Below are 17,263 nucleotides of genomic sequence, written 5' to 3'. Positions count from 1 at the left end.
TACAACTAGGCCTGTCACAATAATCAATATATCCACTTATCTCACAACACACGGACATGACCTCAATCATTTTTGGTGATTCAATATACAGTTGAAGTCAGAATTATTAGCCCCCCTGAATTATTAGCCCCGTTTATTTTAGTTTTTTCCCCAATTTCTCTTTAATGAAGAGAGAACTTTTTCAACACATTTCTAAAGTTCTAGTTAATTAGGTTAACTATTCAGGTTAGGGTAATTAGGCAAGTATTGTTTAACAATGGTTTGTTCTGTAGACTATTGAAAACATATAGCTTAAAGGGGCTAATAATTTTGACCTTAAAATGGTTTTTAAAAAATTAAAAACTGCTTTTATTCTAGCCTAAATAAAACAAATAAGACTTTCTTCAGAGGAAAAAATATTATCAGACACACTGTGAAAATGTCCTTGCTCTGTGAAACATCATTTGAAAAATATATTGAAAAAAGAAAAAAAAATTAAAGGGGGGCTAATAATTCTGACTTCAACTGTATATCGACCATACATAAAAAAAAAATTCTACCAACACGCTGATTGTGCAAACTCTCTATTGGAGGTGTCAGCATAGTTAAAACACTATAGTATTTACTATACATTACTATAGTATATTTTCATGTGGGTGTCAGCAGACATCGCAGCCTCTGTTACTTTTTACCTTGCACCTTACCTTACCTTACCTTTTTTTGTTAACATTTATTGTTATTTATTTACGATGAGCGTTTTTAAATTCTGATTCCAATGACTAATTAATAAATAGTTAAAATTCAAATGACTATAATTAAATGAAATATTCTTAAGAATAAAATATGATGTGTTCTTTGGAAGAGTGTGCTTGCATTGTGATGCTATTATACTGTCGTTCTGGCATTTTATAATGATGAGTGACATAAAATGGTCTTAAAATGACAATAATATCGTTTATCACAATATATTTTGGTGCAATATATCGTACAACAAAAAATAGATATTGTGACAGGCCTAAGTACAACATTAATGATGATTTCTTTTTTTAGTTGAGGCATTTAGTCAACAGCTACTGGCTCAAATACATAGGCAAAACAAAAATGAAGATCTTATTCAGCAAATCAATTTGTCTTTGCAAGAAGCTGAACATTTTTACAGTATTCAAAAAATGAACACCGCTTAATGCATAAACTTATTCCCGACATGTATTTATTTATTTTTGTCCTGTGTTGCAGCATGATGGTCAGCCCTACTGCCACAAACCATGCTATGCTGTCCTCTTCGGCCCAAAAGGTACATGTGGGAGTTTCAACTCTAGGGGGAGCTATTGCTTCATTTTCAGACACAAATCTAACATTGTTATTAGTGATACTATAGACCAGGGTTGTCCAAACTCCTCTAGGGCCGGTGTCCAGCGTATTTTAGTTCCAACCCCAAATAGACACACCTGAACCAGGTAATCAAGCACTTTCTAGGTATGCTAGAAACTTCCAAGGAGGTGTGTTAAAGGAAGTTGGAGCTAAACTATGCAGGACACCGGCCCTCCAGGATCGAGTTTGGACAGCCCTGCTATAGACCATTTCAATGTGCTGATTCCACTGGCCCATGAACATTTCCTTCTTGTCAAACTATTTCGTAACTAACAAGAGGCAATTTAATCATATCTTTTAATCAAATTTAATCATATCTCAAACAGCTATCAAAACATTATTTATCAATACGTGGACACTCTTGGAAGCTTTGGAAATTTCAAATGTAATACAGGAAATAGGTTTGGACCATTGTTATTGTTTACATCCCTCAAAATAGTTTGTAGTTCTTATGTATCATAAAAAGCTTTTTGTTATAATGAATGCTTTCTCTAAGGATTATACTAGTTCTTAACCCATGTACTCTTTTAAACTTTTAGGTGTAAACACTGGTGGTGTTGGCAGCTACATTTACGACAAGGAGCCCAACACTGAGGCTCAGCCTTGATTTATTTATTTATTTTTTTTCTTTTCCACCTTCCTTCCTTCTATTTTTTTTTTTTTGAAGTCCTTGGGAAGCTTGAATTTATTATAATAACAGCCACTACAAGGACCTCACGCACTTTCACATATGCCCCACTTCTTGCCTTATCACAGGAAACCTGTGCCAGCTTGGATCTTTCACAAAAAATGCGCCACGTACTACAACAAATGCCTTGAGCTCCAGTTGCACCACTAACAATTCCTCTTATTTCTCCACTTTAAGGTCCTCCACCCCAAATCCTGTATGGTTAGTTCCGACCATATCATTCGATTTCATTTAAAAGTCATTCATTTAATCCTATTTAGTCTCTTTGTGTGTATAATCATTAAAATGTTGCAAGTCCTCCATGATACTGCATGTACAGTAGGATGTGCGTGAAATATGTGCTCTAGTAGCCGATAAAACAACAGAAGTTCACTGAGGGAGCTTTGTTTTATGCGTCCGTTTGAAACGCCTGCCGACAGAGAGATGAATTTCACCTCAGAGGCTCTCCGTGCAGGTGCGTTCGGGAGCACATCATCATAAATCTGAGAAATATTGTCAAACCCAGATTCGCTTTTTTGGCCGTATGGCAGCATTCCTAAGTTAAACATTAAAAGGAGGTCTGCAGGACGTACTGTATGCAGACAGCCAAATGGCTAAGCTGTTATTTTTTTACGGGAGGACAGACCTTGCTCCCGGTGGGCCGCTGTCTTGCTGAGTTTAGCTCCAGCTTTAATTGAACGCACATGAACCGGCTAATCAAGTCTTCCAGATTACTACAAACTTCCAGGCTGGTGTGTCGGGACAGGATGGAGCTAAAAACCCACAGGAGCCCTTCAGGAGCAGGCTTGGACACCCCCTGATTTATGGGGTAGCTAGAATGCTACATTGTATAGTGCACATCCACTGGGATTGATGGGAAGAAGGGTGTTTGTGACTGGCGCTGGGTGAGCAAGTATCTGCAGCTAATGTTTCTGATGCCAATCTAAGTCCGTTACATGACACATGGAAATGGATTATGGAAAATATTTGAATAAGCTTTTGTATTGTTTGTGTTCTGAGTGTTTTAGACGAACCCCAGTTTCTCAACGTGTTGAAACTGAAGTATTATGTTTCCCTTAAGTTGATTAGCAAGTAGTTTGTTCGACGTCATTCTTACTGAATGTGTATTTGGTTTTGTTTTTTTGCTGTATCAGGCCTTTGTTCTTTTGAGAACTTTCTTATGCAGAGCCTGCATGTCAAGTCCTGCTGCTTCTGTATGTTTAATCCCATAATAAAGTTTACATAACACTTAGTCCTTAGTCTTCTAGTCTTCTTTAAAGTCCAGCTGAATGTGACTGCTGTAAACATACATGCTCCTACAAGACTGGGACAATATGGGTGTGGAGGTAAATTTATATAGAATCCCCTGCCACTATATTAGGTACACTTTAGTACCCGCTCTGACCTGCTTTTACCTTCCAAGCTGCCTTAAATCTTTATATACTTATTTCACGCGGCCACCATTTTAAAAATGAAAGCGAGGCTGCGGTGGGAAGAAACCCGGAAGTATAGGATCAGCACTGTAAACATTGCAACAACATGCTGTTGAATACAAACCTCCAGCTGTTGCTGTGATTTTAAAATGCAGATGTGGTGTAAACATCACTTTATCATTTAGTTAAGTTTAATTTAAACAATTAAAATTGGACATATTAGGCATTAAACAACATCACAGTCTCGTTAAGAGTAATACGCTTAAGTGTCCCCCTAGGCTTCAGTTCATGGCACCAGGTAAACACCGTGAGGACGCTTCCCCGCTTCAGTCTATGTAACACGCTGAGCAATAAAACGATGCAGTCCTCTGTAGCACACCCTTGTGTTGTCTGTAATGGTAAAAAAGTTAATTTCCCACTAAGATCAAGTGCCGCCTGTCACAATACTGAATTTCAGTATGTCAATTTTCTGCTAATATTTAAGCGCTGTTGAGCGCGTTCTTAAAACACTGCTGATTTGCTATAGTATTTACCAGTACTCAAAAGAAATTACTGTGACTGGCCGTTAAGGTCATCAGTTCACCGCTCTTCACCAAGCCCAAATACAGGGACACTGGAGCGTTTTAAAGCCACGAAGATCAGTTGATTACTTGTCTGTGTTTGCACTGGTTAAACATCAGTGAAGTGCAGTGAACTGATGACCTTCACGGCCTATTACAGTCATTTCTGTTGAGCACTGGTGAATATTATGGCAAATCAGCGCTGTTTTAAGAACGCGCTCAACAGTGCTTAAATATTAGCGGAAAATTGACGTTATTTTTATTTCAGTACTGAAATTCAGTATTGTGACAGGTCTAATATAGTAAAAGATTCCATTCATTAACTTGAGTTTGATAAATGGCATCTAAAAAGTGTGTATGGGAAAGATAACATTAGATAAATAGTGCCATTTCCCTTAAATAAGCTGAAAATGAGGTCTGAGATCCCTTTTTATTTTCACTATCCATTTAGAACGGATCTTTGGGTTACTCGAAAGATGGAGAAATGATACATTTGTGTAACTTTCTCTTCGTTGATAAGATATACAGCAAGGTACACAATGTTCCTGTGTGACTCCAGGCAATACTTTCGAGTTTCTTCTCACTGCAGCCTCGATTTCGCTTTTAAAATGGCAACAAGGTCCTTGGATCAGCTTGATCATGCATAAATGTATGGAGTTGCTTTAATGTGATTGGCTGATTAGATATTTGCATTAATCCTATAACCATATATGGTAACTTCACTGCCATTTATTACAATATTTTAAATTAAAAAAGTTCAAAAAGTCTTGTAATATACCCCAGTAACATTCACTTTCAATGAGTTAAGAGCTAAAGGGTTAGTTCACCCAGAGATCAAATTTGTTATTAATTACTCAGACTCATGTCAAGATCTTCGTTCATCTTCAGAACACAAATCAAGATATTTTAGGTAAAATCTGAGAGCTCTCTCATCTTCCATAGAAGTCCAGAAAGCTACCAAAAAAAACCAGCCTTCATTGGTTCAATCAGGATATTACCAAGCTACAAGAATACCTTAGTGCGCACATTAAACAAAAATACAGTATAATGTCAGTATAGGGTGCACATTTACACATCTGCCACTTAGTCGTGCCACTGACATATTACCTAGAATGCGCTGTGGTTTTGTTTTGCACCAGTGCTTAATTTGTAAATGGAAAATTTACGGAACAAAACCAGGAAATAAAAGTTATCGTGACCGACGTCCACCACACAATTTCAGTTTTCCTGGAACATGACGTGGCAAAGCGGTTAATACAAAAAAATTATCAAAATTCTAAACGGTCTTTATTTTTTGGTGTAATATAACGTCATGGGTCAACAATGGGTAAAAACAAACAAACATGTAGCTACAAACATAAATCGGATGAAACATCAATATCCAGTTTACTAACACCACTGACATTCAGCTCACTTCACTATTATGTGCCAAGCGAAAATGACACACTCATTCCAATCATCAAGAAGAGCCCACAGTTACCTCTTCCGTCATGTTTTCTGGCTGACTTGAGATCGCTTTGCTTCTGCCTCCCGCTATCCTGATCCAGGGGCGCAGTTTCATTTTCTCTTGATCAGGCTCATTTATAAGATTTACTCGTGGTTTTAAAAAATGTATGCTTGTTTTGAAAATACTAATATTATTTAGGTAGGCCACTATGACATTTATTTTCGCTGCTCTCTGCGTGCAAAATAATAATCACCAACCAATAAAAGGGATCATAAACGTAAGAAACTGATTGGTCGAAAGTGAAAGTACACACTGCCTTGCTCGCTGTTTTTCACTGACTCGTACGGTTTTCTCTCTCTCACACATATGCAGGTATTCACCATGCAAAAGTTGATGCAAGATCAATTAATAAATAAAATAATAAAAAATGTAATAAATACCGGAACGCTAAACACAAATATCAGAACAGGATTCTGCAAGATCCAGCTTAATTTAAGCTCTGCTTTCCCACCAGTGCGCAATATACTGACACTGAGACGAAACTTTTGAATAAAGTAGTTATTTTTGTTTTAGGTGCGCACAAAAAAAAGCATTCTTTTTTTTTAAACATATTTCTGCAGTCACATAATGAACTGTCTGTGTAGCTAAAAAAACATACAGTAGTCTATGAAACTGCTGTCCGGTGTAATACTGATTTATTGAGGTTCAACCAATCCTATTAATGGCTTAACCAATCAGAATCAAGGACAACACTTATCATAAATGCCAATGTGAACATTTAACAGCCTACTTTGTACACAGTTGTTGCAACATTGAAAGTTGACATCACCATGAATTATGAAGTCACCTTCATACCATCCACTAAACATTTCCCATCCGACAGAGCTAGTGCTTTACTGGATTTTAAATTTTTTTGTCTTCTATTTACAATTGAGTTTTCTCAAAACAAATCACGCAATGTGTTAGCAATGAAACATGCTGGTTTTACTTCTTCACATTCCCACAACTCAGCCTGACAAACGTGTGATATATAGGCATCCATGACGGCGCCCGACAGCAAATATAAGGTGTGTATTTCTTTAGAGAATATCATGCTGTAACAGGACACTCTCTTTGTAGATACTATTCATTTCTAAGCATTTTCTGAGAGCAAAAGAGCACAGCTATCCGATCCCAATGCAAACAGAGGAGCAGATAACTTCTACAAACATATCAGAGGTGTAGAATAGAAGATTTATGATGCCGTGGTTACTGTACATTCATATTCGGTGTGTTTACAGCTTGTGATTGTAACACTTGCTTGTCTTCAGATTTTCAGATCTTTACTCTTTCATGCCATTGAACAGTCACTTTTTGAATGCAGTTAATGACTTCAAAATGCAATTTATGTAAACACGTTTTAAACATTTTATAAAGTCTTGTCGTAGATCCCAGTTGTAACAAATGACTTGACTTCTAGTTGATCATTTGGAAAAGTGGCAAAAGGTAGATTTTCCCCATCAATCATCTGTTGAGCTGCATCCCAATCATTACATATACTGCAGAAGACCTATTGGAACCCGCATGGGCCCATGATTCTCACAGAAATCAGTCAAGTTTGGTGAAGGAAAAATCATGGTTTGGGGTTACAGGATAGCGCTCCTTCTCATACTTCAGCCTTCACATCAAAGTTCCTGAAAGCAAAGAAGGTCAAGGTGCTCCATGATTAGCCAACCCAGTCACCAGAAATAAACATTATTGAGTAAGATGATGGAGGAGGCATTGAAGATGAATCCAAAGACTCTTAATGAACTCTGGGAGTCCTGTAAGAACTCTTTCTTTGCCATTCCAGATGACTTTATTAATAAGTTATTTGAGTCATTGCAGAGATGTATGGATGCAGTTCTCATGGGAGTCACACAATATTAATTCTGTTTCGACTGCTCCATGACTTTATATTCTATACTGTACATTACTTCTGTTAAGAATTTTTTCTAAGCAAAGTCAGACCTTACTGTCCTAATTAAATAATTAAAAATCATGGTGTGATAATATTTTATTTTGGTAAAATAAGCGTAATCTATAGACTTTTGCCTTTCATGTAAGCCACATCTAATCAACTAGAAGTCAAGTTATTATCTGTTGTTTATAAAACTTGGATAGGCAGCAAGTCTTTTGTCAGGTGGTGTATATACCGTATTTTAGGCAGTAATAAACACAGTAAAAGCAATTACAGATAATGAAAGTTGTTTTAGCTGTGTTCACTCATTGGCTAATCCCTATATAGTAATGGACAATGTTATAACCCCGGTCTAGGGTCAAGGATCTAACATAAATAAAACACTCTACAAATAAATTCACGTTTATGAACCCTACAGTTTGTTTTTTTGTCATTTTCCTTTTTCTTTAAACACCCAAAATGTGAAGCCAAATACATCGGAGAGGTCCCACCAAAAAATGATCAACAAAAAGTACACTCTACCTAAACATCTAAATGAAACTAAATACACCTAACAAAATAACAGAAATAAAAATACAAAAACTCCTACCTTCCTGACTATAAAGAAAAAAACAGGACAAAATATTTACACAAAAGAAAAGTGTGGCGTCCAACCCCTACTGCTTCTCACCGTGTGTATGTACAGAGTACAATATTTACAATGTCAACAAACAAATAACAAAGTAAAACAGGGGGAGGGGCCACAGATGGATAAACAACAAACAAAAGTCAACCAAAAATAACACTTAGCAACTCTATAATTTTTTTTAGCACACCAAACGCAAAATCACCACACCAACCAACTCGCTCTTTCACCCCACACCTATTTTCCCTTTTTTAAAAGACGCCCTGGGTCACTCCAGCCAATCCCAGGGCACATCGTCTGCGAAATTAGGGTGAGGCTTGTGCAGATGAAAAGAAAGAGAGAGACGCACACACACCTGCAAACCCAACAACAATGACTGAGTGAACTGAGAGCAGTCAGTAGGATAATTCCACAATCAATTCTGTCAAAATGATATAAAACACCAATTCATTAAAATACGCAAGAATTGTGTAGAAAAACTCATTTTAAATAAGTAGTTTGAGCAAGCTGGAAACTTAATTATCTGAGTGCAATCATAACCATCATTGGGGAAAACCAGACAAAAATATATGAATGAGATTTCACAAATTCAAACAAATTAGAAAGAAGTTATGACATATCCATTGATGTCTTCAGAAATAAATAGTGACTTATTCCATGTCAAAAATCTTTCAAGCATTAAAACCCCTGGTGAACAGCTCATATCTCATCATGCTCTCGAGTCTGTGACTCCTCTAAACGCTTTAGCAGGGATCTGTGAAATAATTCTGCTCGGCCTCAGTCAACCCTATAAGATGATACGCTTTTGATACTGATTTTAGAGCTGGATGTAATTTAGTGACCCGCTCAGCCTTCGCATTCAGTCCATTTATTTAGGTGGAAACCATCTGCTGGATGAATCTATGGGCTTTTTCACTGGGCAGGAAAATCTGTTTCAGAAATAAGACTAAGCAAACACTCAGTCAGAGCATGATGAAAGATAATATTAAGAATAGGTGCAAATTCTTCCACATTCACTTTGTTTTTTGTTTTGGCGTTTCCTCCTATTTCTGCCCAACGGTCTGGCCTTCATTGCTGCTCGATGTGATGATGAGCTACATAAACCATCCTGCCAAACTGTTCCAGCTCCAGAAGTGAAATGCGCAGCAGACATTGACCATCTGCTGGATGATTTTATTCTCTTTCCCCTACAGAACCAAGAAGACATTACAGCATTTTTTGGAATCAAATTAAGCAAGTCTTAATTTCTGCAATCTAGTAATTTGTAGTAAACACAATAGTGTTTCATTTATTAAACAATTCATTCATTTATTCATTTTCCTTCCGCTTAGCATATATTTTAGACAGCAAATCCCCTTCCAGCCGCAACCCTGTACTGGGAAACCACATGTCTTTGGGCTGTGGGGGAAACCGGAGCACCCAGAGGAAACTAACACGGGAAGGACATGCAAAATGAAATGCTAACTGGAACAGCTAGGATGCGAATCAGCAACCTTCTTGCTTTGAGGTGACTGCTAACCACTGAGGCACCGTGCCACCATTTTTAACAATACTATAGTAAAGTGTATAATACAGTATTTATGACACTGTTAATGAATGCTACAGCATACTCTGGTATTAACTACAGTGAACTGATCAACTGTAATGAATACTGTACAGTACACGGTAAAAAAATTACACACAATCAATTTGTGTTGGGACAACATGAAGGAATTAAGTTAGCTTATTAGTTTTTACAAATGAACATAAGAAACTATAAGTGGTATTGAGTGTATACTTTAGCTTTTACTACAGTAAACTGTGGTGTATTGTAGTATATTATACCCTATAGTTGTAGAAACCTACAGTATTGGGTAATTTGTTTATATTACTGTACCATACCGTATTAATTATAGAATTACCACAACAGATTAATTCAAGTGCTTTACCATAATATGCTTCAATAACAATGTTGTTCACTATAAATTACTGTAGTGTTTGTCATATTTCATATTTTCTTAAGCTGAAGAAGTGAGTCGTCCTTGTTAAACATGTACCATGTTCTTACTATAGTAGTCACAATTAGTTATGCATAATTATATTCATTGAGCAGTGCACAACAGAAATTTCTTACATATTGTTTGATAACAGCCAAAAAGCTGTGATTATTGTGCTTGAAAAAAATGCTCTGCAGTTGGAATGAACCAGATATCTTTTAAAAGGCAACAATGGAAAATTTCACAAGATATGGGGCCCTTTCTTCTGTCACTTCATGGGGAATTATTTCCGGCAGAGCAATGTATTGTAACTAAAAAGTTGTTTATTGTTGATTAAAGTTGTTTAAGTTGATTATCACTGTATTGTGTAGTAACAGGCTGGGGTTGTGGTGTTTTTGTTTTTTGTTTTTTTTCTTCTGCTTTTTTTTGTAAGTTTTTACATGTCCGAAAATTAATCCTGAATGTGTGAGTACTGTAAGTCTATTCAATGACCAAATAAAACTTATTTGACAATAAAATTATGCATTATTACATTCAACTAACCCTAACCATAGTAAGAACATGTAATTAGTTAATATTACTCATCAGTGAAATGAATATTTACACTGTAACAAAGTGTAACCATTGATTTAAATGATTATATAACTGTAGGCTGTGTTGCCAATTTGTCCATTTATATTTATTTTTACTTCATGGAGGCTGTTTTTTCAGACGTTTGCTTCCAGTTTTGGAGTTCAGAGAGTTTGAAGAGTTTGGGATAGGGCCGGAAGTGTATCCTGGAAACTAAATTGCTCCCTTGTGTCGGGCCGGAGCCGCCGTCCAGTCATGTTAGCCCGAGCTGCAGTAGTATTTGACCAAATTTGGAAGATTAATTTGACCTTTCTAAACAGTGTTACATAATCTGTTGAAAGTGGAAACTTTGCACAAATTAAGTTTCGACAGAGAAAACAGGAAAAAAATGCTTGCAGGAATTTACTACAGTGTTTTGATTAGTGTTGAGATGATAGACTTCAGCCCCGGGGAGGATTTTTTTTTTTTTTATATCAGCTCAACATGATGGAAGTAATGCGGGTTTACCTGTTTAGAAGTTTCTGGCAGAAACTGTCATTTGTGCAGCTTTACCACGGTTATGTTCAGGGTGAAACTTGCTCTCAACCAAACACCATGTGTGGAGCATTATTACTCCTGCTGTGGTTTTGTACAGTGGCCCCCCAAAATAATAGTGTGGGGGAAAAAAGTCAATTTAATTGAATTAAATAGCGACACTGTCAAACTGACAGAAATCAGACACCTGCTTCTAATGTTATCACTTGATTGAATGGGCGTTATCAGTGGTTATCAGCTGATAAGCACCAGTAGGGGCCATCCACATGGTTAATCAGCTATACAAATAGAGAAGACTCTCCAGATCCAGATCTGTTTTTACATTACAGTGATGGTTGGGTTTAGGGTTTGGGTAGGGGTATACGTTACAGTTTTTTACAATTTACAAAAAAATGATATAAACAATTCTCATGGTTAATCAGCTATACTACCAGAAATACTCCAGATCTGTTTTTACATTACTGTGACGGTTGTGTTTAGGGTTAGGGTACACAATATGTTCCAAATATGTCAGAAACATATATGTCCACGTATATGTCAGAAACATATATGTCCCCTACATGTATAACACATACTGTATGTCCCATATATGTCAGAAACATATATGTCCATAAATGTAAAACACATGTATATGTCCCATATATGTCAGAAATATATGTCCAATTTATGCCAAAAACATTCACGTCATCTACATGTATAGCATATATATGTCTAATATATGTCAGAAACATATTTGTCCACATACATGCCAGAAACATATACTGTATGGGACATATTTGTCAGAAACATTTATGTCCAATACATGCCAGAAACATATATATTGCCTACATGTATAGCACAAATATGTGCCATATATGTCAGAAACATATTTATCCACATATATGCCACAAACATATGTCCCATAAATGTTAGAAACATGTCCACATATACGCCAGAAACATATATTTCCCATATATGCCAAAAACATATATGTCCCCTAGATGTACAGTATAGTACATATATGTCCCATATATGTTAGAAACATATATATCCACATATATGCCAGAAACATATATGTCCATGTATACGCCATAAACATATATGTCCCCTACATGTATAACACATATATGTCCAAATGTGTCAGAAACATATATGTCCACATATATGCCAGAAACATATAGGGCATGTATAAAAGACATAATGTATGTCCCATATGTCAGAAACATCTATTTCTACATATGTGCCAGAAAGTTATACAACCCTTATGTGTATAACAAATAAATGTCCCATAAATGTCCCATAAATGTCAGAATCATATATGTCCTTTATATTTCAGAATCATACATCTCCAGATATATGTCAGAATCATATATGTCAGAAACATATATGTTCTATATATGTCAGAAAGATAGACTTCCAAATATATGCCAAACACACATATGTCCCATTTATGTATAACAAATAAATGTCATATATGTCAGAAAACATGTCCACATATATGCCAGAAACATATATGTCCTATGTATGCATAACACATATATCCCATATTTGTCCCATGTATGCCAGAAACATATATTGTCATATATGTAAAACATATATATGTCTTATATATGTCAGAAACTTATATGTCCACATATATGCCAGAAACATTCATTCATTCATTCATTTTTTCCAGCTTAGTCCCTTTATTAATCTGGGGTCCCCACAGGGGAATGAACCGCCAACTTATCCAGCATATGTTTTACGCAGCGGATGACCTTCCAGCTGCAACCCATCTCTGGGAAACATCCATACACACTCATTCACATTCATACACTACGGACAATTTTAGCCTACCCAATTTACCTGTACCGCAAATCTTTGGACTGTGGGGGAAAGCGGAGATGCCAGAAACATATATGTCCCATATACAGGGGCGAAATGGCCATAGGGAGCACTGGGATATTTCCCGGTGGCCTGAGGGCCAATCTGGCCTGCCACTGTGAATCTATATGTCCATATATATGCCAAAAACATATATGTCCATATATATGCCAAAAACATATATGTCCCCTACATGTATAGCACATATATGTCCCATATATGTCAGTAACATATATATCCACATATATGCCAGAGACATATATGTCCCTTACAAGTATAGCACATATATGTCTCATATATGCCATAAACAAATGTCCACACAAAGTGGCAGTTTTATTTATTTAATACATGGAAAAAATTACTTGAACATAGAAAGTGATTTGTACTACAGTAAACAGGTGTGTTGAGCCTATTTGTGTGTACAATGCGTCACATTGCGGTGGGCCTCAAAATCACTGGGATTTACATCCTATTTTAACCTCAGGAATTTTAAAAAGTAAGACTTGTTGGGTTTATATCACTTCAACATGACAGTGGACACAATAAACATACGCACAGTTCTGTCTAAACAGCTTACAAAAGTTGATTTTCATCATAGGTGCCCTTTACTACTGGCCTTGAAAGTCTTCCTTATAAATTCAATTCCAGTGTCATATTTTTGTTTGGTGGTTATATCACATCATTAATAATAATTTCTTTGTTTTTATGAGGCTTATTCGTTATATCTCCTATTCGTTTTATCTCCATGACATATTTTTCATTATGTGCCTCCCAAAACAATCTAATTTATATTTAGCTTTAATGATAGTCATGAAGCTGTTAGACCACGTACAGCCAAACGGATGTTCCCTGTCCTGAATGAAGTCATTGTTTGGCTCCAGCAGAATCCACACATTAACTAACGGCATGTGTTTATCCCACATAATTAAATTGTTAAACGTCAGGAGTAGGGTGAATGCAATGTCTGTTTTCAATAAAACATCTCTGGCTCCCTATAAAGTAGCTGAGTCAACATTTTACTCGACAAAAAAAAACTCCAAATAATAATATTATTCAACAGCTCTGACTACAAAATCAATACAGTGTCAATATCTCCATCCATCACAGTCACACAGTAAAACAATCTGTATCCTTTTAAATACCTAAAGTCTCCTTTTCTTTCTTTCCTCTCATAACGATACACAGATGTGCATTCACAAACACTTCATGTTTATAACTCCAATTTATTTCTTAATCTGCAAGCACAGCCTTGATGCCACATGTGTTGCTGGGATCTAAAAGTTTGGTGCATCATGCAGGAAATTCCCCCTTTTTTTGTGTCCGTCTCATTTCAGCCTGTAGGGAAAACAGATTTCTGATGTTTAGCACTGAAAGCCCTTTTTTCATAATGCGAGTGTGATGACAGAGAGCCAAATGCAAGTTAAATAGTCCTAAAAGAACACCACATTTTGGGAAATAGTCTCATTTTACAAGTCGTCTGGAGTTAAACCATTTAGTTTTTATATTATTATTTTATTTCGACCTTAAAGCAACACAGAACGATACAAAAAGCAACAACAACAACTATAAAGACAGAAAAGAAAAGGCAAACAAAACATTCACACACAAACAAAAAGACAAAAGACAGGGAAAAGGATTTTGTTACATCAGTTCCTCCAGTTTTATTCATAGACCAACAATGTTACACATATTTCTAGGCCAGCGGGCACAGGTAATATGGTGATCTTACAAACAATGACAAGGTCATACTTTTAAACTGTTATCCTTGACATATGATAATCCGATAATTAAAAAAAGTGGCTTTGAAGCCTGCAATGCCATCAGAAAGATTGTGTCTAAGTCTCTTTCAAGACTTCACACTTAGCTCATGATTTATACATAGCTTGTTTGGCGTGCTGTCCCGGGAGAGAGCCCTGAGCTCAAGGTATCCTCGAGCCCAGGGCTCCCTCCTTTCACAGGGTGAGGGGAGACTGAGCTCAGGTCGATCAGAAACTCCTCCGCTGCTGAGGCCAAGGTGAACTTCCTGAGAGTAAGACATTAGAAAAAAAGATTTAGGCTTATTTTATCTATAATAGAGAGCACATTTGGATGGTGGGAGGAAACCAGGGAACCCGGGGGAAACCCACACGGAGAACATGCAAATTCCGCACAGGAACACCAGATGGCCCAGTAAAGACCCAACGCCATTGGTATTCTTGCTGTGAGGCAAACGTGCTAGTCACTGGGCCACCGTGCCACCCATTCTGGATAAAGGTGGAAGAAGGGGAGGAGGCGGGTTTCTTCCAGACGGAGATAGTTGTAGAGAGGAAATGAGGATATATATAGTGACTTGGGATCCTTTGATTGGAGGATCATGATTAGCTAATGTGGACCAGCAGGGTCAATCATGAGCACATGCTCCTCTCGAACTTCACTTAATTTTAAAGTGCTAGAGAATTCTGAAAACCAGGATTTAAAAAGTGTTTTTTCCATAGACAAATAATTGTTTTTAGCTACCCCCATTCCATATTGGACAGCTTTTTTAATTTGATGACTGAACCCATTAAGTGAGTCAGACCAACCAAAAACAGCGACTGCTGGATCAGGGGCGAGGTCTGAAAATCCGAAAATTTCGCTTCAAATCTCAAAAAGTTTTGGGCATGACTAGGTCCACACGGAATCTGTGCGCACAGATTTTTAGCAAATCATTGAGTCCATGTATTTACCTGTGTTTATATTTATTAATTCAGTTTTTTAATTCATTTCATTATTATTAATGACTAATATGAAAATGTTCATATGATCTATTTACAATACAGTTTGTAAATTAATATTTTGTGTCTTTTAGTAGATATATTATATGTCAGAATTATATTATGCATTGTAAACATTAAATAAAAGTTTAAAAGGTATTATTTTTAATAATTTTAATTTAATATATTACATTTTTAGTTACGATACTCCTAAAAATCATTCCCCATAAACCTGCAGACTTTTTACAAAATTCTGCGCAGAAATAGCAAAAAATGTCTGCAGATTCTGTCTAGCACTAGGCATGACCAAACAAGATAGCAAGGGTACCAAACAAGGTAGCAAGGAGCTATCCGCAGATTCACATTTATTACATTTAGAGGAGATGGAGGGCTAGAATTTATTAAGCTTAACCCTGTGTGGATCTGTTGTTGTCTTGAGTTAATAGAACATGCATTTATGACCTTGATAGACTTTTTCCAGTCCTCATTGGTAATTTTCAAAGGTAGATATGTCAAACTGAGAAGCAAAAACATCTATAAAATGAGAAATCAAGAGGCATCAGGAGAGGCTGAAAGTGATATAAATTACCTCTCCTGATGTCTCTAATTTGATTTATATATCATGTTCATCTGCTAAAACTGTTTAGTTTTACCATTTTTGAATCCATTCAGCCAATCTCGGGGTCTGATGGGAGCACCTTTAGCCTAGCTTAGCATAGATCATTGAATCAGATTAGACCATTAGCATCTCACTCAAAAATAAAAACGAGTTTTGATTTCTTTACTTTTAAAGCTTGTCACTTCTGTATCACGCACTAAGACTGACGGAAAATAAAAAGTTGCTATTTTCTAGTTCGATATGTCTAGCAACTATATTCTTATTCCGGCGTAATAATCAAGGAACTTTGCTGCTAGGCTGCAGCAGGCACAAGAGTATACAGTTCCTCGACCTATAGCAACTTTTTATTTTCTGTCTGTGCACGATGTAACTACACAGAAGTCAAGCTTTAAACAAGAAAATTATAAATATTTTTGTTTTAATTTTGTTAAAATTAGATGCTAATGGTCAATGATTCAATGATCTATGCTAAGCTAAGCTAAAAATGCTCCCGCCAGACCAGGAGATCAGCCGAAAAGATTCAAGAATGGTAAAACTAAACTATTTAACTCTAGGTGACTTGTAAAATGAGCCTATTTCCAAAAAAAGTGCAGTGTTCCTTTAAGAGCCCCATACAGCATTACCTAAACACTGTACCCCAATATCATGTTTCCACCGTCAGCGGCTCATAATTATGATGAAGCTGTGCAGGTGAGCTGGCAGACACATGAAGAAGAGAGAGATTCAAGAAGATGGAACCCTGCCAGAGAAGGCCAGCGGGTTTGCACATTTCTTTCTTTGTTCAGAGTTGTATGAGCTCAACCACATTTTTTCATCACCACTTTGTGGAATTTGAGGATACATCTAATCCTGTCAGGGTTTATTTTGCATTAGGACCAGGTTATACAATAGCTTGTAGGAGAACTTACATCTGAGTCATGAAGCTTGTTTCTGCAATTGATTAAAAAAACGGAACCAAATATTTTTAGT

At 36.5% G+C, this 17,263-nt stretch overlaps 1 protein-coding gene across 1 annotated transcript in view; it reads left to right on the top strand.

Moving 5' to 3' along the window:
• The window catches only part of crip2 (cysteine-rich protein 2), a 28,195-nt gene extending 25,870 nt beyond the window's left edge, over window positions 1-2,325 (top strand). The window contains exons 7-8 of the mRNA XM_056477118.1: window positions 1,216-1,273; window positions 1,890-2,325. Coding sequence (XP_056333093.1) covers window positions 1,216-1,273; window positions 1,890-1,957 — 126 coding nt within the window. The 3' untranslated portion in view covers window positions 1,958-2,325. The remainder of the gene's footprint in view (window positions 1-1,215; window positions 1,274-1,889) is intronic.
• Window positions 2,326-17,263: the final 14,938 nt, after the last annotated feature.

The sequence above is a fragment of the Danio aesculapii genome, chromosome 17 (assembly GCF_903798145.1).
Source record: "Danio aesculapii chromosome 17, fDanAes4.1, whole genome shotgun sequence".
NCBI classification, from domain to species: Eukaryota; Metazoa; Chordata; class Actinopteri; order Cypriniformes; family Danionidae; genus Danio; species Danio aesculapii.
This window is presented reverse-complemented; position numbering and strand designations above follow the sequence as displayed.